The sequence below is a fragment of the Ixodes scapularis genome, unplaced genomic scaffold (genome assembly GCF_016920785.2).
Source record: "Ixodes scapularis isolate PalLabHiFi unplaced genomic scaffold, ASM1692078v2 PGA_scaffold0__279_contigs__length_252992795, whole genome shotgun sequence".
NCBI lineage: Eukaryota > Metazoa > Arthropoda > Arachnida > Ixodida > Ixodidae > Ixodes > Ixodes scapularis.
Genome location: NW_024609835.1, coordinates 1,723,675 through 1,748,656, shown reverse-complemented (window position 1 = coordinate 1,748,656; position 24,982 = coordinate 1,723,675). Strand labels below are relative to the sequence as shown.

The window sequence follows — 24,982 nt, the reverse complement described above, 5'->3', positions numbered from 1 at the left end:
CCGGATGAAGTATACCGTGAGCTAACACGAGAAAAGAGAACATGCCGACCTGTTTGACCGCTGTAGCGTGGAGAATTTCCGAGCTCAGCCCGCCCTGACTGGATTCGATTGCAGGAAGCCGAAATGTCGGAGGACGGGAAAGACGGCTGAACCTTCGGATCGAAATCGGCTCTCTCAAACCTACCCAATGTTTGTAATTGCACGGACTGGTATAGACGCTTTGCAGCAGCTGTGCATGGACGCCGCCATAACTGACCTTCAGTTTTTGTTTCCTCTTATTTCGTTTATTTTACTTCATCATTACCATAGCAGGCCATGTTATTGCCACATTAGGTTCAACTGTGTCCTTTTCTAAAGCATCGGCCTTTGTAGAGGATCGTCAACTACCGTTTCAGTTGCTCGGAATCTCGGTAAGACAAGAGAAGGTCAGCAATGGCGGCTGTGATTTGGCGCGTGTGTAAAGCGTCTATACAGGGTGCGACACGGCGCATTTGGCACGGCTCGCAAGATTCGAACTGCAGATGAACATAGCTTGAGACTGGGCACGCGAAAATAGTTTCACAATCCGGTTCTTTCGAGGTCAACTCAAAGGGGCAAAATCTTCGAAATAAAACGGAAAGGGAAGCCGTACGTCACGTACATACTATATTCTAGACTGACTGGTTTTTCGCCGTCTGCGCCTTGGCTCGCGAGCTCATTGCCACGTGGCGTTTGGAACGCAAAAACGCCGAGAACATCGCGGGAGACGTCGGCGAGGACAAAATAATGTTAATGAAAGATATAATTATTTAGCTTTACATGGCATTTATAAACGAGCTGAACTGTTACATTAAATAAAGACTAACTGCCTAGGCTCACTTGGTCATGTGACGTGACCTGGTAACTTTCCCCCTAAATGCTATGACCTTTTCTTAGACGAGCTAAAATGTTCCTCTGCACAGCTTTTCCATACAAAACAATTTATGTCAACAAAAAGTCTCGAAAGCCCTGCATCAGTAGACAGCTTTTGAAACAAATTAGAAAAGGAAATTTTATGTATGATTCCTTTCTTAAAACTCGAGACGAAGCAAAGTTGCGTGAATTCAAAAAATTTAGAACCTTCGTAAATACGCAGTTAAAACGCGCAAAACCACGTTATTTTGCTGCCAAGCTCGATGGGTCTTGTTTTAGGCAGCCCGAAATTATGTGGAAGCGTTTGAACTCCTTAATGCGGAACCCGAACGAGGACGGTTTTGAAAGCATGACCATTAATAATAGGGAAGTATCTGGTACCGAACTTAGCCATAAATTCAATGACTGTTTTGTATGTGTGGGAAACAGCACTTATAACAGCACAGCCATAAATAATTTTACCACCTGCAATGAAACCATTTTTTTTAAATCCTACTTATGAAGGCAAAGTTTTCTCCACACATGTCCAAGAATCCGAGACATTCGGTTTAGTTCCATTCCGCGACGACATGTGGCGCCTGAGCCCCGAGCGAAATCACTTTTCCAATTTCCAGTGTGCCCTCTGTTTCCGCCCGCACCGCCAATCTTATCTTCGAATCCTTAGAGGAGACATCGTAATGCAGTAAGGGCATAGCACTGATAACACGCTCAAGACAGCTCCGAACCTCGGAACCTCTCAAGGTCACAGCTGGGCGCGCCTAGCGCAGACGTGCAATGTGTAATTGCTTCTCCCGCAGCCAATGTGCATTTTAAAGTGATAAGCTAACGCTCAAGACTATTGCTCCATCGCTAAAAAGCCAAATTTAAATGGAGCAAAGTTAAAGCGATACTTCGTCTCACCTTAGCATGGACTGGCCCCAGAGGCTGCTCTAGCGCGAGACGGTAGCCTTGATTGGCGTTCGCGCCACACGAGCCCTCATGCAGCCGCTGAGGTTTCGTCGAAAGCAAATAGCTCGCGCTTTTAGCACGCGACCAACAATAGCCGATGCTAAGGTTAGACGAAGTATTGAAGCGCGAGCCGAATCCGCTGCGTTTTCCTACCTCGTACCGGCGGTAGTGCATCGGACATAAGGTAAAACGCTGCTAAAAGTGCTCTGTTTCAGGCTGGGCTTTCTCTTATCACTGGAGCCTGTTAGAGAGGGTCTTCTGGCCTAGGGCGCCTTGGCTCAGGCTAAACTTTGTCTCACCTCAGCATGGACTATTGTTAGCCATGCATGCTAAAGGCGCGAGCCGTTTTCTTTGAATCACTCCTCGGTGGCTGCGCGAGCACTCGGGCAGAGAGTACTTCAGTCGAGTTTGTCAAGGCTAGCCGCTGTGAAATTTGTTTTGGATTGGGTACTTCCATGCTTAAGTCATTTGTATAATCTTATATTATCATCCGGTATATTCCCGAAGAGGATGCAGGTTGCTAAAGTTTCTGTTTTTTATAGAGGTGGGGATAGGAATGATCTGAATAACTAGCGCCCGATTTCCATCGTTCCTATTTTTTTCAAAGCCCATTGAAAAGATTATGTGCTTTCGACTTTTCAATTTTCTGGGCAAATACTCCTTGCTGACGGAATCGCAATTCGGTTTTAGGAAACATAGATTCACAGAAACAGCTGTACTAGTACAGAAAGAATTAATATTAGAAAATTTGGAGACGAAACTTTTAACTCTAGGGATTTTCATAAATTTTAGCAAAGCGTTCGATCGAATAAACCACCGGACTCTTCTTGAGAAGTTAAAATGTTATGGTATACGTGGTATTCCCCCTATCATTTTCTTGCGTCCTACTTACAATATCGCCACCAATATGTTCAGATTGGAAACTCCTCATCCAACATGCAGCGCATTTTTTTCTGGGGTTCCACAGGGAAGCATATTAGGTCCCCTGTTGTTTATTATTTTCGTCAATGACATTACAAAGATAGAAACTTCCGCCAAGCTGATTATGTATGCAGATGATACCAGCATCTTTTTTTCTGACTCAAGAGAAGACATACTCACTTCCAAAGGAAACTATTTTTTACGCAAGTTAAACACTGGGTCACCATAAATTCTCTGTCTATTAACCCGTCCAAAACAAAAGCAGTCATTTTTAAATGTCCAGGATCACAGATCGCATTGTCCAGTGATTTGTACTTTGGGCCAAATATAGTAGAATCCGGTGGCAGCGTGAAGGCCATCTGTGTTGGCTCTCAGAACACATGTCGTAGAATCCCCATGTTTTTTACATACATAAAAATACTTTGTAAAGTAGTAGGGATAATGAACAAATATAAGAAATTATTTCCTGTAACTATAAAAAATTAATACATAATTCCCTTTTTCAATCAATTCTTTGTTATTGCCATCTGTTCTGGGGGACAACAACAAAAAGTAACTTTGACAGGTTGAGGTTAATGCAAAAAAAAAAAAAAAAAGAAGCAATAAGGATAATTGAAAATGTTCCACGTGAATATAGTTCTCTTTCTTTATTTATAAAGCATAACAGACTTGACGTATCCAACATGTACTCTAATAGATTAGTTGTCATATCATCGTGCCTTAAGAGAACGTATTACAGTGATTTTTGACCTCGCGAAACTTGAAAATAATGTATGATTATATCCCTCACGTCACTGGCATCCATGGCGAATCCCATCATCTAGAACTAATTTTGGCTTCCAGAGGTTGAGTTACAGATTACCGTCACTGTTAAACACCTTATATTCCCAAGAAGTTGATTCACCTTCATTAAATGCCCATACACTCAGGCTTTCTTATATTGAGTGAAAATTTTTGTCTTATGTTTATTATATCTTCTACTTCAGTCTGTTTTGAAGCACAACCTATTTTCAATGACAATTATTTGATACGACATCTTATATAAGTCATCTTTATTATGTTTTTCTTTCGTGTCTGGAGGTGAGTGTTGGTAAACTTTCTTTAAATGTCCATACAATTTAAACAAAAACACGTCATTTCCATGGCGTGCTTTCTGGTGGTGCACTTGATATTCTACGGTCTTGTGTTCCGTGTCTATTGTTACTGCCTCGTTTTTATTTCATTCTACTAATCACTCGTCCATTGGCTAGTATTATGCTTAAAATATATCTTATTTTCTGCGGAGATGTGTATAATGTTTTTTTTTATCCACCAGTGTACCAGCACTGAGACCTCAGGGTTGTTCCTGGGCACTATATAATAAACATTGATTGATTGATTGATTGATTGATTGATTGATTGATTGATTGATTGATTGATTGAGGCAATGTGGTGGCTCCACCGCCTCATTGCCTCACCTAAATGAATTCGGTGACCTAATAAGTCACATTAATATCGACAAGGAATGTGTAGAGCTAAGTATTAAAAAAATGAAAGCCACGCTATCAGCAGGGCACGATGGTATACCATGTGCAACTCTCAAAACTGTTCATGATGTACTCACACCTACACTATGTGCAATATTTAACAACGCATTGAGGTCAGGAGTATTCCCCGAAATGTGGAAGATTGCCGTGGTCGTTCCGGTTCTGAAGTCGGGGAAGAAAGGTGATGTTCTCAACTATACACCGATTTCCCTTCTCTCACCATTTTCCAAATTCTTTGAAGCAGTCATTCATCAATTTTTGTCTTTCGAATTTCGTAACTTAACCCTCTTTAATCAGCATGGGTTTATGACCGGCAGATCAACGTCTACAAATCTTGTAAGTTTTATGTCTACGGCATCCCAGGTAGTCTGCAACAGAGGTCAGCTAGACGTGGTCTACTTTGACCTAAGCCAGGCATTTGGCGTTGTTAATTTTAGGATCCTTTTATCAAAGCTTTCCGCCTACGGGGTTTGTGACACAGTATACGACTGGTTTCAGAGCTATTTGTCAAACAGGAAAGCGTACGTTCGAGTCAACAATATGAATTCTTCATTGTACGGGGCAAGTTCTGGCGTTCCTCAGGGATCCGTTCTAGGACCGCTCCTGTTCACAATTTTTGTAAATGACGTCTCTGATGCTATTTCTAATTCTTCGTTCCTGCAATACGCTGATGACATTAAAATTTACAAAGAAATAGAATTACTTCAGATGATTACGCTAAGCTTCAGGAAGGTGCATGTTATTTTCTTAGATGGTGCTCAGCCAATTATCTTCTCTTAAACCGGGCTAAAACCAAGGTTATGACATTAACTCGGAAGGCACAGAATACATTTTTCGCGTATAGTATTCTTGGTGAACCCCTGTCCCGAGTATGTGCAATGGAAGATCTGGGAGTTATGTTCGATCCTAGCCTGCGATTCTCTAGTCCCCTAACTAGGCTCGTTAGCTCGTCTCAGCGCACGCTGGGTGTTGCCTCTCGCTTAACGAGAGACTTCAAGCATCCTTCTGCGTTTCTCACGTTGCACCGCTCGTCGTGCATGCCCCAGTTGGAATACGCCTCAGTTGTGTGGAACGGAATCTCTAAATCCAACTCATTGGAAATCGAACGAGTTCAGAAAAAGTTTATATCTATCTTTACACACCGCTACCGAATAAAAGATGTTCATTTTTCAACTTATGACGCAACGTTAGAGCGTGTTGACTTGCTGAGCCTGCACCGGCGTCGGCAAAAGGCGGACCTACTGTTTTTGTTTAAGACGTTGCATGGGTCGATTAATTCACCATGCTTCTTGTCTGAAGTGTGCCTTAGGGTTCCACGCGTGCCTACTCGGAATCAATCATCCTTTTATATTTCCAAAAAATTTAGTCTTTTAAGCCCAATTATTAGACTGACTGAGTGTTATAACCAGTACTCTGAGAAGCTGGATATTTTTAACTCGTGCTACAGGGCATTTGTTATTTCTATTGAAGACCTGTCTGGCGGGTGAATAATGATTCTGGTTCATTTTAAGATTGATTTCAAAGAGCACAGACATTGGTTATATTCAGTTTCTGTATAGTGCATAGCTCTTCTGTATTTGTGTGTTTTGTGTATTCATTTCCATTAAGTGTGCCAGTACCAAGACTGAAAGGCTATTCCTGGGCACTATAATAAACATCGGTTGATTGATTATTAATATTATTATTTTTTATTGCTTAACATTTCTGTTCATAATACTTCACTCCATGTCACTTCAACTTAGGTTCTGTCCCACAAGCCCTCGATGGCTTTGACGAACCTGCATTAATTTCCACTAGTCTCAAGAAGCAATAAACTTTATTATTATTATTATTATCATTATTAACAGAGCGTCAAAGTCTCTTTAAAATCTGGTGTCCCACAGGGCTCTGTACTTTCGCCTTTACTCTCCAATATCTATGTAAATGATATGTTTACCTCTGTTTCGAATTGCTCCCTTTATCAATACGCGGACGACACTTTTGTTAACAAGTCATCTTACTTATTCAAGGGTTATGGAGATGCTTTAGGAATGTTCTTTAGGACTAATGAACTGGTTCGCCCATAATCTTATCGATATCAATGTCTCAAAAACTAAGTTAGTATGTTTTCACAATCCCGTTAAGTTAGTTGACCTAAATACTCATCTTTTCCTCCACACGTCGCACTGTGTCAACTGCCAGTGCACTCCCATCGCTTTCTCAGACACTGTGAAGTATACAGGAATTATTTTTGATTCTGATCTTTCTTGAAATGCACACCTCACAAGACAGTGTTCTAAGTTAAGGAGCATTTCTTGCTTAATGTACAACATCGAGGCTTTTATTTATTTATTTATTTATTTATTTATTTACATACCCTCAAGGCCCTGGGGGCGTTACAGAGGGGAGTGAGTGAAAAAAAAAAACAACAAACAGTAATAGAAGACATGGAATAGGTCACGGGTCACTTTCGCAAAAATAATTAGTAACAGCACTTTTAAACACACCTAACGAGGGTAATACTATTAATGACGCCGGAAGGTGGTTCCACTCTGGTGATGTCCTAGGAATGAAAGAATCGTGATAGGCTGAGGTTCGAGAATGAGGAATGCCGACTTTGTACTGATGATCAATGCCTGGAGAAACGTAAGGTGGGACGAGGAAGAGCTTTTCTTTAAGAATGGGGTTAGAATTATATATTTTATAGAAAAGACATGGACGAGAACACTTACGGCGCAAAGAAAGCAGTGGCAAGGAGAGAAGAGATTTCATGGATGATACACTAGCTGTGCGGTGATAATTGTTAAGTATGAGACGAGCGCCGCGGTTCTGAACTTACTCGAGATGAGAAGTGAGCGTCGTCTGACCAGGATCCCAGATTGAAGCTGCATACTAATTTTGAGCGAACCAAAGATTTGAATAATATTAGTTTGAGAGAAACTGGTGCTAGAGAAAAGTTACGTTTTAGGTAGCCTAACATAGAATTGGCATTAGCAATGATGTGGTTAATATGAATATGCCAGGAGAGGTTCGAAGTAATATGCACACCGAGGTATTTATATGAAGTCACACATTCTAAAGAAACGTTATCAAGATGATAGATAAAAGGCGTAGTGTTACGGCGAGACACTTTCATTGTTTTACATTTTTTAGTATTAAGTGTCATGGACCACAGCTTGCACCAATCAAGAACAGCATTTAAGTCGTTTTGAAGAAGGAGAGAGTCAGAATCATTAGTAATCTTACGATAAATAACGCAGTCATCCGCGAATAAACTAAGCGAGGACGAGACACACAACGGCAAGTCATTGATGTATATGAGGAATAACAAAGGACCGAGAACGGAGCCTTGAGGGACGCCAGAAGTAACAGAAGACACTGAAGAATTAGAGTTATTTACATGAACAAACTGCGAACGATTTGTAAGAAAACACTCAATCCAAGTTAGTATCTGAGGGTCGAGGTTGAGTTTGCTAAGCTTGAAGAGTAGTAGTTGGTGAGAAACTTTATCAAATGCTTTGCTGAAATCAAGAAAAATACAGTCAACCTGGGATCCATGATCAAGCAATGAAAATAAATCGTTAGTAAAGACGAGAAGTTGTGTTTCGCAAGAAAGAAATTTACGAAAGCCATGCTGTGAGGACGAGAAAAAAGAGTTGAATTCGAGATATTTAACAAGATGTGAATAAATAATATGCTCTAACATTTTACAAGGAGTACTGGTTATGGAAATGGGTCTATAATTGTCGGGGCAGTGTTTGTCGCCTGATTTATGAAGTGGAACCACCTTGCCAGTTTTCCAATCTTCAGGAAGGACACCAGTAAAAATAGATTGCTCAAAAATCTTAGTAAGAAAAATTGCACTGTAAATTTTAGTATGCTTTAGAAACTTAGTGTTAATATTATCAATGCCACATGATGAAGACACTTTGAGGTTGTCAATCAGCTTAACAATGCCATCAAAATCAAACACAAGCGGGTCCATTGGAAAGAAATAATGATTAGGGTAAGTAACAATAGAACAGTTTACATCCCTAGAAAACGATTGAACAAACACCTCATTGAGGATTTTCGCAGAGTCATCGTCAGACATAACAATGCCATCAGAGTCATAAAGCAAAATAGCCTTGTCTTTCTTGCCATTAATAACACTCTAAACCATTTTGACACTAGTTGATAACAGACGGGGCAAGGTTTGGCTGAAGAAAGTTTGTTTAGCGTTCTTAATTGCATTTTTGTATAAATTTTCTGTGTTGTGGTAAACCGTCCAGCTCTCAACAGTGTCTGCACGCTTAGCAGTGCGGAACGGGCGTTTCTTTTTATTTGAAAGTCTTTTCAAGGCATTATTAAACCATGGGGACGTGGAGCTATTAGTAAGAAAGCGACGTGGGACGAAAGAATTGATAAGGGAATTGACTTTATTTTTGAACATTGTCCAATTACTCTCGACAGAGCGTTCGGAAAAATTGGATAGGAAGAAGTCAAGAAATTGCGCTAACTCGCGGTTTATTCTCTCAAAATCAGCTTTGCCATAATCAAGAAAAGAGTTATCCTTCGCTTTTGCAAAGGCAGATACAGGAGCGCTTAGGTGAAAGTGAAGTAAACAGTGATCGCTGATGCCAGGTAAATACGTAAGAGAGGATGCAAGATCAGGCGCGGTAGAAAGAATAAGGTCCAGCACGTTCTCAGAAGTTGCCGTAACACGAGTCGGCCTAGTAACTATCTGCGTCAACGAAAAATCGGAGCAGAGACTTAAAAACTCGGAACACGCAGCAGAATTTGAAAATATGGTAGGATATAGACCAGACCAGTCAATGCCGGGGAGATTAAAATCGCCCAAAAGAAACAAAGAAAAGGCAGGAAACCTTGTACGAATCGTATTCAGAGCATCGTGTAAATCTATAAAAAAAGTTTGCTGTGGCATTGGGAGGACGGTAGCACGCGCACAAAATAACCTGTTTATGGCTAAAACGCAAGCGCACGCCAATAAACTCAAGAGATGTAACAATGCTGATAAGACAAGACTCAATGCAATCATTTACCGCGATTATGACACCACCACCACGCCTAGATAGCCTATCGCATCGATAAAAAGAGAAACGCTTCTCGCAACAAAAAATTTCGCTGTCGCATACAACACTAGATAGCCAAGTTTCAGTGAGTACAACAATGTCGGCGAGTGAAGAATCGATGGCTGAAGACAAGTCATCACGATTGCGAAGAACGCTTCGAATGTTGGTGAAAAGCACTGAAAGATAAGGACTAGGATTGTTCCGTATCAGGTTATGCTATTGTGATGACGTTGACAAATCAACCACAGGGTCAGCATTAACACGAATGGAACTCGTGCTCGGCGTGATAAAATCGCGGACCTCACAAACGGCATCGCTGGCCGCGCAGTAAGAAAAACATTTGTCATCAAAAAACACTTTGTTATAGCGTAGACTAAAAGACTGTGTATGAGTCTTAGCGAATTCGAGCAGCTTTCTTCTAGCAAGACGAGTGGCAGGGGAAAAATCCTCTGCGACGGAAGTGGCATTACCGCGCAGTTTGCCTCTGGAGGAAAAAACATGGTCTTTCGTTTTGAATAATGAGAATTTCACTGAAACTGGCCGACATTTACTGGGGTTAAAAACACGACCGAGCCTATGTGCACGGATGATACCCTCAGGGATGATACCCTCAGGGATGATACCCTACCACTTAATCTCAGGAAACTCATAGTGCGCTAGTTAGCATATGGCTCCCTCCGCTACAGAATCACGATTTATGGAAATTGCTCTGGATTGTGGAAGGCAAAAATCTATAATATTTTAAAAGGAATGCTGCGTAATGTTTACTACAGGCCTACCACTTTCTCTCAGGATATGTTTCAAATATTATCTATGCCCAACTTTCAATCTCTGTTTGTGGAAACGGTAGTCCTTGGTCACAACTCGAATACTGACTTCAAAACACCTCGTCCCAATATCCGGCAACTGCGAACGGTTCCACGATTTGTTATCACCAAATGTTGCACTCGTTATGGCAAGAACTTGCGGTCCTTCTACGTTCCTCGGATTTTTAATACTTTAGTTTCCCTGATTTCACTTCCAAAAAAAAACTTAGAAAATCGCTTCGCCTTCTCCTGTCTCCCGATGAGTCGATCTAGAAACGTCTAACATTTTTGTGTGTGTTTTTTTGTTTTTGCGTTTTGTATTTTTTTCTCAAACGCCCTTATTGGATTTTATTTGACAGTTTTCTTTTTGTCGCCACTAGTAATGTCACTAGGTATGTCTCTTTTGATTGGTGCATCTTGCGTATAGTCCAAAGGTTATTGATTAAAATAATGTTTTTATTTATGGTTACTATTAATGACACAAATAGGGTGCCGTCCTCAGTGTGGTGTATTTGTGATATAACTCAATTTTGCTTGTGTCAAATTCTGCGTCATATTTGTTGTTCTGGTTTGTTTTCATGACTCATTTTGTGACGGTTCTCATGCACTGAGAATCTCAATCTTCACCTGGACGTACCCTGCATCGTGCAACTCATCAAGGAACGATTCTGTGATTTTTTTCTAGTGACATAACCTGACTTTCTTTTTATTTTTATTGAATTTTATATTTTTTTTGGTTGGGAAGGCTAAGCTTCAACTGGAACTATTGCTAATTCTGGTTAAGTTCACAATTTTTTGTTTTCCTTTTTCTTCCTTTTTTTTTTTGTGATAATTATTTTGATATCTTTGCAACCTCGGTTTAGTCACACAAGCCCTTGAAGGCTTTGACGAACCTGCGTTGTTTTGTGGATTGCTCCTCCATCAGAAATAAATTATGAATTCTTCTTATTATTATTCCTTTATTTATTTGTTTAATTATTTATTTATTTATCTCTTTCTCGTCAAAGTGATGGAGGGGAGACCGGAGAAAAAAGAGAAAGGAGCAGGTTGACGAACCTCAGGCCCCCTCCCAAGGCAAAACAGACCAGGCTTCAAAAAACCCACACCACGGATGAATAGCTTGAGTTCACTTACCAGCGAACGTTTCCTTCGAGTTGCGCTTAAAGTGGCCCTTATCGTAGCAAAAACGGGTGCATCCTAGAACTTGAAGCTCTCAGGTGACGAGGGAATCCTCTCAAGTATTGATCGCACGTCTGCGCTCGCTCATCCGAATATTCGACCAAAACTTCCTCAGTTACGAAGTCGAAGTAGTTATCATCGTGGACTCCTGAAAAAAAGAAGCACATCAATTAGAGCGTACAATATGCGGAACTTCCTCGAGCGTGTGTCCCGCGACGCACCGAGCGTACCTGACGCGGATGGGCTGGCTGGGGTAGCGCGCCTACGCCGAGCGAGAATAGACAAGGTTGCCGGGAAGGGGAGTGAATGCAGCTCCCGAATAAGTGGGAGACAGCGTCTTCTATATAGCGACACCATGTAAAGACGTGGCCAGCGCCCCAAACGTCATCGCAAGGGGATGCGCGCATCGTCAAGTCCTGCAGCCTCTCGCAACGAGCGCGATGCAAGCGCCTGGCGACACCGAGACGGACGCGTACTTGCGCCGAGCTTCAGCCTGTTTTCCCGTTGGGACCGGAATCCACTATGAATGACGTCATGAGCGAGCCTCGTCTTCTAGCTGGTATCACCGACAAGGGGAGAATGGCGAGGAGAAGCTTTGGTTGCCCCTTCTCCTGCAAGAGGAGGAGCAACGCTTCGGCAACGCTTCGGCGCATCGGACGAGCGCGCGGCGAAAGCCTATACTCCGTCTCAGAAGTTGCGTGCAGCAAAGGCAAAGGCATAGGCGCGAGCACATGACGTTTAGATTTGTTTTCTTTCCGCGAGTGCTCGTGAAAGGAAGGCAAATCTGAAAGGCAAGCGCTCGCGCCTGTGCCTTTGCTTTTGCTGCACGCAACTCCTGAGACAGAGTATGTAGACAGAGGTTTGTAAAGCGACACCCGAGTTACTTCTTTCTTTGCCTGTACTCTTCCAATTGTAAAGAAGAAAAAAAAGGATACAGAACTGTGTTGACAGTCAAACTTGTGAACACGTGATCTCCCTCTATTTCCTCGCAAGAGTCAGCGACCCCAAATGCCAGTACTGCGAACCAGAGGAAGACACGAGCTACGTGCTCCCCTCCCGAACAAGATGTGAGCACCGAGCGAAAGGCTTTTGTTCGCTGGTGTGCAGTCAACGGCCTTCTTCGCTCCACCGTTAAAGAACTCCCCTTTCCTCACGCATTAAGCGGAACCGCCAACTGAGCATACAGTGGGCCGAACTGCTTGCCTTTTCGCGAGAATCGGGACTTGACCAACGTCTGCGAAGACAGAAATCCTAGCAAAAGCGAGAGCGTCAGAGTCCCGTTGAAGACGGTCGCCCTAAATCTTGGATGATGTAATTCGGGCCGCCGCTACATTTCCGCCTGTTCTCTCTTTCGGCCATCTCCGGTCTTTCCATCGCCTAGCTGAATGGAGGCCCGCCTCTTTGCGGGCTATCCGTCTTTTGTCCGGGCTACGAAACAAGAAGAAAAAAGGCTGGATACGCCCTCGGCACTACTTAAAGAGCAGCTTTTGTTTTCTAAAGAACTTGCGCCTGAAACGCAGTTGGTTACCGAGGATTCTACGGCGTGACGTCAATCTGCGATAGGGAGTCTTATATGTTACCATTATGTACGTGGAGTAGCAATCAAAACGTCCTTTTACGTCGAGCGTTTTTCGGCAAAGTGCTTGTGCCTAGCCGCACCGGCATAATCATCATTGGCTTAAGGAAAAATGAGTGATGATGATGATAATAATAATGATGATGATGGTGATGAATATTATGACGATGACGCATGTAATGCGCGTAATTTAGTAATCAGAGCAGAGCAAGTCTTCGAACTGAACTCACATTTTCCCCCTTTTTTTATAAGAAGATAAAATTAATTTTGCATTTATGACCTAACCCTTTACTCTCGTAGGAAGGTTGTTGCTATGACAGATGTCGTCGATATTATCTGGACTGCTAAGCACTGGCTTCTTGCATTTTGCTCCGTTTACTCAAATTCGCCTGAAATTGATCAGCTGCGTAAGCATGCTGTCACGTCCGCTGCGACAACCTAAGAAAGGTATTCAGAGAAGACTCGAGTTCGTTTTAAAGACGCCGCCTAACGCATTAAAGGCCTCGTTTTTATAAGACCTTGCATAGATAACACGGGTGTTCTAAAATGCGCGTGACTTTAAAAATCAGCAAAAACAAAAATACCCTGCACGACGCAGTGAGACGTACGTTCCTTGTATGGACCGATTTTTGTTTCTTCTTGCGTTAAGGTCCAGAGACGGTTAAACGGATAGGGTTGGGGATTTGGAAATAGTTCGTGTATCCACTTCTAAAACAAAACCGAAACTTGCTTGTTTAAAGAAAGTATAGGATTGGGCTGTATAAACCCGTCTTATAGGATTGTTAATACGCCTTCGCGAACAACATCGGCAATGTGTAAGAGGCTGGGATGATACCCTACGTTTTTCCTGTTAGGTTACCTAACCGAAACAGCGTGGCACTGAGTTGCGCTCGAGAGCGGGGAAAAAGATGCGAGGAAGACAAGAAAAGGTTTCGGGTGCTACCATAGGAAGAGCGCACCTGCGCTGTCGCTCTTGCTTCACACATTCACTGTTAACATAAAGCTGGCTCAGATTTTTTGACGTGACATCAGTACATTTGAGAGCATAGGCGTAGACTACGGGGGGTCATCGAAGCTCGTGCCCGCCCCTGGTGAAATCCACTTTGCCCCCCCCCCCCCCCCCCGGGCCCGGGCCATGATCCTTACCGACACGCTGTTTACGTGCCATGTAACGAGTTTTTGGTAGTGGCATCTAAACAAAATAATGCACACGTTGCCTTGATTGACAAAATACATGGGAAATAGAATCCCAGCGCGCTTCCGGGGGGAGGAGGGGTGCTTTTCCGCTTGCGCGCAGAAGCCCCCCCCCCCCCCCCTTCCCCCCGAAAACTTCTCAGCCTGCCCCCCCCCCCCCCCCCCCCCCCGGGACAATGGAAAGTCTACGCCGCTGTTTGAGAGACTTAAGGCGGTAATTGCTTAAAACAGTCTTGTCCGTTCATACGAAACCCCCGTTAATATTTCCCCGTTATGTAGACATGGTTTTAGGGGACAAATTTGGTAAAAAAATATATGTCTTTTTGTCTCGTTATTGTAAACAACTCCCATTATGGACGACTTTCAGGGAGTATGGAGGTGTACAGAGTAACGAGGCGTGATTGTATATGCGTACTACATTTTCAGAAATGTATTTGGGGTATTTGTAAGGCGTACTGGGCGTAGCTATAACAAATACTCGTCACGGTGCCAAAGGTCCCTCGGGTGGCATGGCGATACACTCGGAGTGATGATCTTCCTTTAATCGGTTCAGCCACTGAAAATAAAATTTGGTATAATTTTATCATGGTCATCATCATTAAATCATTATCATCGAACGAATTTCTTTTTCACACAAAGACTGCGTGACCATTGGTAGGTCATATCGCTCGCCAATCGCAATCGCTCTCTAAAAGACGCCCGAGGTAGCGCATTAAGTGGCAGTGTGGATCAGATTAGGCATGGGTGCTCCCAATGGCAAAGGGAAATGAAATTCGAAAGGTCATTCTGTGCCCAGGTTCCTACTAAAAAGAATGCATCTCTGTTTCAGTATCACAGTGGGATTGTACAATTGACCAAATCAGACACTTTCAAGTATTTGGGGCTAACAATAAGACAAAACTTAAAATGGCAGCCATATAATATATGCGCAGCTTCGCAGAGGAAATTACCGTGCTTAGGCATAAACTTAAAAATAACAGTCAGAAAATAAGCCCTACGGCCTTCAAAACTCTACTACGGTCTACACTAGGATGCGCCTCAGTCGTTTGGGACACCGCAACCAAGACCGCCATATACAGGCTCGAAAGATTACAGAGACAGGCCGCACCTTTCATACTACAGATCAACGTCCTTTGGGACAGGAATGTTTGTGGTCTGGAACCTTTATTGGTTAGGAGAAGGTTAAAGTTTCTGTTTACCAACAGAACAAAAAGAAGACCTTGATTTGTGCGGAATCCAGGTTGCAAAAGAACTGCGGAGGCTCGCCGTGAGCAGGCGCTCGGCAGCCGCGCACACAGCTATGGGAATGCTTCCTATCTGGCCAGAATCAATGTTTTCAAGGATTTGCTTTAGCACGATTAACCTATTGGAATAAGAATCCCGAACATATTGTCACTGTCAAAGATGTTCCCATGTTCGAGGATGCTGTTCGATTTTTTTTTTACTCCGTTTAAAATGTGAACATACCGCCTGGATGGTATTTTTCTTCACTTTCCTATCTTTGAAGTTACCTATGTATACATAGTGTGCTGCATTGTAGTGTACACGGCACCTGCCTTCGTTTATTGTTGCCAATTTGTAGTTAAAATAATTATCACTAATTTTAGGTGGATTAAGTCGTCTTTTTTTGTTTTCTTTTTTTCATTTGCGCTCTGGGTGCGTTTTGTGTATAATATTGTAAAAACAATATTGTTTTATACTTTATCGTAGGTATGAACCTTACTGTTTTGTTAAATGTATGTTCCTCCCTGCCCCGGCCCACGGGCCAACAGTATGTAAAAATAAATAAACAAAAAAGCACTTGTAGGTGTGTCTAGTTAGTAGTAGACAGTAGACACGCGAAATCTTCTGAGCGCAGTAACCTTTCTTTAGCGCGAAGCTAGCCAATTGACGAGAGAGGAACATGCGCTCAGAGGGAAATTTTCTCGGCTTGTCAAAAGAAAACTAGGTGCCGTTTTCGCGCTTCAAACTCACGACGTCTAGCTCGCTTTGTGCTTTTAATGACATCAGCTCGCTCCATGCCATGCAGAAACAAAATTAGGTCATTTTATTGCCCTGGCGTTACCAGACCGAAAAACGCTGTTGGTCTGGCGCGGGCAATCACACGCGGAAAACATCGCCGTTCTTTGTTCGTTGTCCGCTCAACCTAAACTATGACTTCTGATTTTGTTCAAGTTCGAGAATGTTGTTCGCACCTGGGAAATAAGATGCGCGCGTTTGACTAAAAAGTATGTGCATTGCACTTCGTCCGTGTGGAAGGAGAAGCAATGGCCGGCGAATCACTAAAAACCGGGAGCGTTTTTTTTTTGTTTTTTTTCGTAGCCAAAAGCGGCCGCGAATTGCACTGTTTGTTGCAGTTGGAGCACGCGCTTGCACTGTAGCCTGGGCGCGTTAAAGCACACCTCCCTCGAACCACATCGACGATCGTTTCGCGGGGCCACTTGGTTATCGCTCCCGTGCAAGCGCACTTCGGAACCACACGAAGACTAAAAAGGTGTCGTTTCTTCTCATTTCAAAGACGCTTTACGTGCAAGACGAGGGCCGGGCCCGAGTCATAGGAGCCCAGTTTTGCGAGCGACACGTTAGCGGCGAGCCTGAGCAAGCGCCGTTTTTTTTTTCTTTTTTCTTCTTTTTCGCTTTTGGGCTCCCTGGGTTCGCGCGCAGATGGTTGATAGGTAAATGTTCGCACGCTTTCCGGCGGCAACTCTAACGTCCCCCCCCCCCCCCCCCCTCAACTCGTTTACCTTTTTTTTCGTCTCTAATTTTTACCCCGAATATGCTTTTGTAGTTGTTGTTTTTGTTTCTTTAGCATGTTTCGCGTTCCCGAGTTTTCGTCGCAGCGAGGCTAATTTCAGTTATTTTTTTTTCGACGTTTCCGGCTCCTGATGTCAGCGAAACGGAACTGGAAACGTTCTCGAGCGTTTTTTCGAGATACGAGGAGTCGGCATGAACGAGACCTTTAGATGTGTTCTGCGCTATTTTTCGTCGCGATAGCGCGGGTGCCCAATAGGGAAATGAAAGACGTGGCAATAGCCCGCCGGCACTTGCCTCGTTTTCTCGCGGCTGTTTCGTGTTGCCCACTCGCCGCTGGCAATAATTAAGGCGTCTCAACGAGTGTGCATCCGCTAGCCGCCATTACCGTCATCTTGCAAATACCAGTACTGTGTTTTGAAAAAGAAAATTATAGTGATTTCTAGATACGCTCGCACCCGTCATATCGTACGGTAATGGTGCGCCTAATGAGAAACATGCATGCAGGCACGAAGTGGAAGTAAATGTAAAGCGCATTTAGAAAAAATATGTACACGAACACTTGGACCGGCAAAGAGTTAAGCGCATACGTTCGGCTGCAAAGCGACGATTTGGTCGTGTGGGGCCTATGACGAAGAATAACGAAGTGACGGCAAGGCGTAAGGCTTACCGTCACTTCGTCTCGAGTAGAAAAGCGCGACTCTAGGTATCTTGAACTTGGAGCAGTTTTCTAAAACTATGCTGCCCGTGGTTTCTGACATTGTCCAAAGCGGTTGTCATTCGGTCTCGAAATGTTTAGTTTAGATACGAATCTGTGTAGATATGCGGTCAGTCCACAGTTTGGCTATCGAGAAAAATTAGCGGCTAAATATAAATTTTGTTTGTGCGAGGATTTTAGTTCGGAAAGCTCTATTAGCTATTTTGATACCCGAAGAATATAATACATTAGTTTGCATGGAAGAGGTTATCGGTTAATAACAATAAGAATATACGTTTATTAACGTGAAAAGCTCTTGGCCTCGTTCGCTTAATGACTGCCCCAGGTAGGACGTCGGGCATGACATCACACCTTTTGTCCCATAGACGTCAGCCCAAAACTTCAGTGCGACGTACAGGGCACTGACGTCCAGCTGACGGTACTAACTTTCAGGAGAGGCTTGATAGCCGTGTGGTACAACTTATTAAAATACCTAATTTACGTGTTACAGTCTGCAAAAAAAAAAAAGAAATAATCGGTGCTCTTTTGGCTTCATTGCAAAACCTAAAGTGTTTTCTTTCTGTGATCTTTGATACGTATTTTAGCTGTTTACTAAGTTATATCGCACCGTTATCAAGCCCCTCGTAAAATTTGGGGCCGTCTGTTAATCAGTGCTTCTCAACCAGTCATGTTTCGCGGACCCCTTGTGGATCGGCGGAAGCGATGGGGGATCCCAATCTTGGTGAGGGGAAGGCAAATGCATCGGTCAATTATGATAATTATTTGATAAAGGGATATAACTAAGGGCTGTTGTAAAGTAGACTTCTCTCGTTGACATGCACATAAGAAAACTCACCCGAAAATTGGAACGTTCTTCTCAATCTAAAAAAAAAATACAACTTTTATTGCTGGGCTCATGAGGCAGGGCTTCGCGGACCCCTATTTGAGAACCACTGTGTTAGATTATAGTGCGCTGTACGCCGAATGGAAGTTTTGGGATGCATTATATAGAAGAAAACAGTGTAAGGTGATACCCTTTTTTTTAGGGTGTGCATGAAGACGGAATATACACGTTTGTTCGTTTCCTTTAATGCTGTGCAAAAAAAAAAAAAAAAAAAAAAAAAAAGCAGCTCTCTTCAAAACGTGCCCCAAATACAGCCGCATTTTGTCCAATCGTCGTGAAGTAACTATCGTCGACACTGTATTTTGGGTATGCTGTGTTATTTGAGACCTTTCTCAAATCTTTTTCAGATAACGCGGCACCATGGAGTACGTACAGTTTGTTGTTCGATTGATGACACTGGTTGAATTTCATGTTGTGAGCGGGGAATACCCAGGCAGTTCGGCTCTCCTGTGTGGTCAAATATTTTCGACGGCGAATACCTTTGTAGATTGACTCGGCTGATTGTATGGCATCGTAAAAACATCAAGATAAAATGAGTCTAAATTCACAGAATCAAAAGCGCAAGTCATCTTCGATTTCTCGGATCAAGAAGAAACAAGAAAATACGATATGTTGTCCCCAGACCTGAAGCGTACCACTAGAGGCGTGACTGTTCGGTCTCCTCCCCAATAGCAAACGCTCGCTGTCAGCACGCGTTCAATCGCAGAGCGCAGAGCTATGGCAGCTTGCCCTGTTCACTGGGCATCGCTCAGAAGCAGCTCACGTTTATAGGCTGCTAAGACCGGTAACTTTGATCTTCTGGAACGCACGTTAGAAAAGAACTCTGCAAGTTCGCTGTCAGCACGTGCTCAACAGCCGCGGGCTCAGCTATGACCGCCATTGAATACTTACTTTGCGGGGTGGAATTGAGAGAGAGAGAAGGAGACGTTGAGCTCTGACTGGAATGTTTAGTGAGGCCAACTGTCTTTGCCTCTGCTCACTGTTCGAGCGCGCTCGCGAATGCCAAACGCCAGCGTCAAGCGTTCGGCGTTCGCGTTCGAACGCGTTCCAAAAGAGAGTAAAGACAAAAGCAGCTAGCTTTGCGTGTATACCCACTAATATTTCCAGTGAAGACTAGGCGTTCTGCTTTCCCCGCGCGCTCTCCTCTCCTCCTCTCCCTCAATTTCAACCCGAATAGATCTTTCCAGATCATGGCGTCTGGCCGGCGCCATTTCCAGCGTCTGTGCTTATGGCGTGTGCTTTGCTCACTTTTGGAAGCGACGACCGTACGCGTGCTGGACCGTGGGATTGCCCGTTGCCTTCTACATTTGTAAACATCGAACCGACAGAGTTTTGTACACAAAGTGTCCAGCGAGCAAAGCATAAAGAGAAACGCTGGTTGCGTGCTCCCTGCAGACGTGCCCAAGCTGTCGCTGAGCGTGAGCTCGGGTCACAAGAGCGGAGCCATCCTGGAGGGCAGCGACGTGGCGCTCGAGTGCGTGGTGCGCGCCAACCCTCCAGTCCGGGACGTCTGGTGGAAGCACGACGGAAGGCTGCTCGACCGTCGCAGAGATGCCGGCCCGGACCTGGTGTTCGGAAACCACTCGCTCAAACTCCTGCGCATCGCCAGGGCCATGAGGGGCCTCTACCAGTGCCTGGCCAGCAACAGCCAGGGGCAGGGAGAGAGCAACGAGCTTCAGATACAGGTCAAATGTACGTTGGCTTCTTGAACTTTCTCCCTGCGCTTAGTTATGTGGAGGTCTCATTATTTGTGTATTTGTCTTGAAGGTACGATGTGCATTACAGAGAGGAGCGAATGCGCAAAATCAACTAAAGGCTGCGTGTGTAAGGGTTGGTTTAAAAAGAACAGCGTCACTAGTAGCAGAAGTTGGAGCGGGGAAGCGTGGTTCAAGTAATGTTGTCTTCGAGGTCATGACGCTTGGCATGGCAACTTTATAAACGTGATTTAAATTAGTTGAGTGCAGTGATTTCCCTATACATCCACCTTGTTTTTCTGAAGGCACCCCCTTAATTCGCAATGACTCCTCTATTCTCAATGCCCCCCCCCCCCCCCGCCCCACTAAAGATTGAGACACCCCCCCTAATTTCAATTCCTGGGGAAACCCCTTGTCGAGTGATAGTTCAAGCATGCGTTTCTGGCGGAGGATAGGGTTATGATGCCGAGCTATTTACTCTGTCTTGAGACGGCGTCTACTATCACCGTTGTGGGTGGGAAGTTTAGCCAGTGCAGTACAACGGTACAAATTACCCGTCTATTCGCCTCGAGATCGAACAGAGTCGCCACCTTGCGGCCGATGTTGAAAGCACTAATGGTGTGGACACCGCCGCGCGCAGTCTGCTCTCTGCGCACATTGAAACATGGATCCTTGCGACAATGAAGGCTTCTTTTTGGGTAAACTGCGCTATTTACGTTGTGAATGCTTGTCTCTTCGAAAAGATTGTATCGTTCTACGAGAGTGGAAACACGCCAAGGCAAGGAATGCCAAGCGGGATGCTTATATCTGTGGTTGTTGTTGTGATGCGGTTACTTGTTTCAGTTTCAGTGCCATTGCGTACTATTATGGAGTACATTGCCGACGAAAAGTGGTGCCTTGTCGAAGGTGAATAACTTGTGAATGCGGGGCACATTATTGAGTGCAGCGTTGTGGCCCCGACGACCACGTCGACGAGCGTACGCGTACAGAGTTACGTACTGCAGTCGTTGGCCCTCAGCAAGGCTACCCACACAGTGGATCTGAATTTCACGGACGACTCCACGATTGACGAACTTTCGTGCACTCGCCCTGCCGAAGAACAATTTTTTGTAACCCCCAACGGCAGCATACGTCCTTAAGAAAATCGTACGCTTCGTCCTCCCGATTGTTGTCGACGCTGCCTACGTAAAACTCTTTATTTTTGCGATCCAAATTATTCTCCAATCGGGCATAGGAAGCTATTCACAGCCGCTAACTCTCGCAAGTTCTAAAGACTTGAATCCTGGCCTCAAAACTTCTCAAAACAAGAGAGATATTCGGGTGTCTTTTTGTTTCGCTAATTTTGTAATTCTCGAAAATATGGGGCTCGCGAAGGGTTTTGCAGTAAGCGGTGCAGTCACTTCAAAAAAACAAATGGCGCGAGTTTCGTACGTGGCACCCACGTCCTTTAGTGAGCTGTTAACCTTAGATGTAGTCATGCCGTTTTCATGTAGCGTGATTTGCCGTTGAAAATTTTTTCAAGCGAAGTAGCACGAAACTTTTGTCACGCGGAGGAGGGTAAGTAATATTCATAGAGTACAAACAAGTAATTGATTCCCTAGTAAAAAAAATCATTTGTATGAGAAATTTCTTGTGTCCAATAAACACATATGAATCATACAAGATATATAAGAACATATAAGGACATATAAGAACCATATAAGAATTATATGAGAGCTATATAAGAATTATATAAGATATATAAGAACCCCATAAGAAACTTATAAGAAACTTCCCACTAATTTCTTATATGTTGCTTGTATGTTCTCATATATCGTGTATAGTTCTTATATAGCTCTTATATGGTTCTTATACGGTTCTTACATGTTCTTGTATATCTTGTATGATTCATATGTGTTTATTGGACACAAAAATTTCTCATACAAATGAGAATTTTCAATAGGGTTAGGCTGGATAGTCCCTGTTTTTTCTTCGGTAGATTGACCAGTTGCCATCAGCCCTATTTACCGCGTACTTCCGACCGAACTTGAAGAAAATTGATCTGGTGCGTTTGAGGCACACGCAGGCACTGAGCGAGTCACTTCCGCTGCAGTCGATGCCTCCTTTGCTGTTTCATAGTGTAGGTGGGATCGAAGGAGTGACACTTCTACATCGTTTCAAAATTCGTATTCTCACGCAGTAAAAGTTTGTGGCATTTGCATCCTCTCCAAAAACACTGCAGCGGGAGAACCACACTAAGGACGATCACACTGCCAAGCAGCGAGCGAGTTTTAACGTGCACGCTTTACGCGTACCATACTTCCTCGTGACACTTGTGTAAACAGTTTTCTTGTCCCTCTCAAACTTCGTTATCATGCATCTTTGGTTTGAAGTCTTCGACGGTGAAATGTTTGGAGAAAACCATTGCATGAATCAGATCCCAACTTCGATAGCCATCCTTTCCTCGGCGCGCCGGCCGCTGGATATCGGTGAAAAGTGATCCCCACCTCGCTGCAACAGGTATTGCACTGAGACAAGGAACAGTAGGGGACCATTTTCTGTTGGAATTTCTTTCACAATGATACTGTACGAGACAATAAACGCGATATTCGGCAGGTTCTTGTCCGCGACCGCAGATAGCCAATGGGGCAACCGTCTTCCCATTCATATAGTGATGATGATGATAGCGCGACAGTAGCGCCACCTTTAGTTCGATCTCGAGGCGAATAGCGGGGGATACCAGCCGGTTCTTTAGAACAGACTAACCACGCTGTCTTTCTCCCCCCTCGTAAATGCCCTCTTTTCGGCGACTATATCCGGTGCTGCCGTTTCAACATAGCGCCCTTTTCGACTGCTATCTTCCTTTTTTGTGAGCGGAAAACCAGGCGATAAATTCCAAATCGCAACTATTCTGCCAGATCTATTATTTACAGAAAATTAAGTTTGTGACGCATTCGTGCATTAAAAAGATCACATATTGTTTCAAGTTATAACGGAGTCAGTCGATATAGTTAGCCGTATACTAAGTTATTAGGCCGACGTCCTCCCGATGCTAAACCATTACTAGCGTCTGATTCCTTGACCTTGCTTTTTACGTTTTGTTCTAGGAAGTGAGTGAAAGCTTATTATGTTCATGGTAATGCAGGATTAAGACGAGCGATACTTTTCTTTTTTTAAGTCGTGCGCCAGTTTGTTAGAAGAAAGAAGACAGTCAGTACGTTTCAATAAAATGTACGTCGCGCCGGTTCCACGAAGTACAGTTAACTCGAAGAGCGCGAGTGGCAGCTACGTCGGTGGAAAGTCCGCATAGGTCCGTCTCTACTTTGTTTCACAAGCAGTGGGCGAACCTAGCTCAGCCGTATGATTGGCTGCACTCGTCCGAGGGATCTTGGGTCCAATCCCGCGCCCCTTTCGATCTGTATGAGTATTGTACCGGCGTGATTTTGTGTTGTTACTACCGCGTGATGCACGTTAAAAGGTTAGCATTTATACTGCCTCGACTAAATTTTCCATATACAGTAGATATATCAGACGCTCCCGTTGTCCACAAATGCATAGAACACAGTGCGCCTGTGCCTGCAATTGGCCTCAATCGTATCTGTGGCATTAAACGCTAAATATTCGAAGCTTTCGTCCAAGGGCCTGGCGGAAATTCATCGCTGTTTGACGAACTTTTGTAGAGGCGTATAGCACCAAAAGGGATATTCAGACGGAGGATGCTGTTTGGGGATGGAAGGGCGTGACGTCCCTGACTCATGCATTCCCACTAACGGCGGGGAGAGGGATGTCAGCGTTAGCACACGCTTTGAGCGGTCACAATCTGGACAACAGGGCGTGGTGCGAGCTGACGGGAAGAGAAAGATGGAGGCGTATATGGAGCGGCGATACGGCGATTATGGCAGCGGCGCTTTAGATACAGGACGACGAACTGCTTCCTGTTAGTCATGATGGGGAAAACTTCCTGTTAAAAGGAAGCAGTTCGCGCGCCCCAGTGATACACGCGCGAAGTAGGGAAGCCTTTTTTTAAAACAGCGTTCCTTTTCGATAAACAGAGATTGCGTAAATTGAGGCTCCGCTTTCTCTAGACCGAGATTCGATAAAATGTTCTCGTTCTCTAAAACGTGTTTGGATGAAATGGCTTTCGATTAACTGTAGTAAGCCTCGCCGTTCTGAAGCACTCTCAGTTCAGCTCAACACCAGGCTACAAAAAACGCTTTGGTGCACTGCCGGTGCTAACCTAATTTTACTGTAAAAATAGGAATTGCATGAAAAAAAGAACCGGACAGAAAAACTTCATACGGTGGCGTAAATCCGAAACATATATCAGCAATCTCACATTCCTTGGTTAGGGCTATCTTCTTTGTCAGCAAATGAAGAATAGTTGATAAAATAATGGAAGAAAAATAATCCTCGTGTTACGTTTTCTAATCACAATCACTGGTTGATGTCGTCCCGGGATAATTTCCGATCCTTCGTACACACTAGCACTCTGTAGAGTCACATTTCCACCGACGTGTTCCCCGTGTTCACCCCACCGTTAGCGCTGTGTGCCAGGGTGGTCGGACAACAAATTGGCCAACACGGTTGCGGGGCGGCAGCAACATGTTGACCGACTGTAGTTGTTGCCGCGATGTGACAGGGTCGCCGGCGAGTTGGTACGACATACTTTAAGTGATGAAAACAGCGCGAAAAGACGACAGACCGGATGAAGAAAGACACGAACAGCGCTGTCCGTGTCTTTCTTCATCCGGTCCGTCGTCTTTTTGCGCTGTTTTCCTCTTTTAAAGAACACGATTTTCTCGTGTTGCCGGATAGAGTTTTCAGCAGTCTCCTTAGTGTAACAGGGCCTCAACTGAGCTAATCTA

At 44.1% G+C, this 24,982-nt stretch overlaps 1 protein-coding gene across 1 annotated transcript in view; it reads left to right on the top strand.

The window, feature by feature from the left end:
• LOC8036413 (nephrin) overlaps positions 1–24,982 on the top strand; it is a 241,238-nt gene that overhangs the window by 91,322 nt on the left and 124,934 nt on the right. Inside the window, exon 7 of the mRNA XM_042289072.1 lies at positions 19,840–20,136. Within this exon, the coding sequence (XP_042145006.1) occupies positions 19,840–20,136 (297 nt within the window). The remainder of the gene's footprint in view (positions 1–19,839; positions 20,137–24,982) is intronic.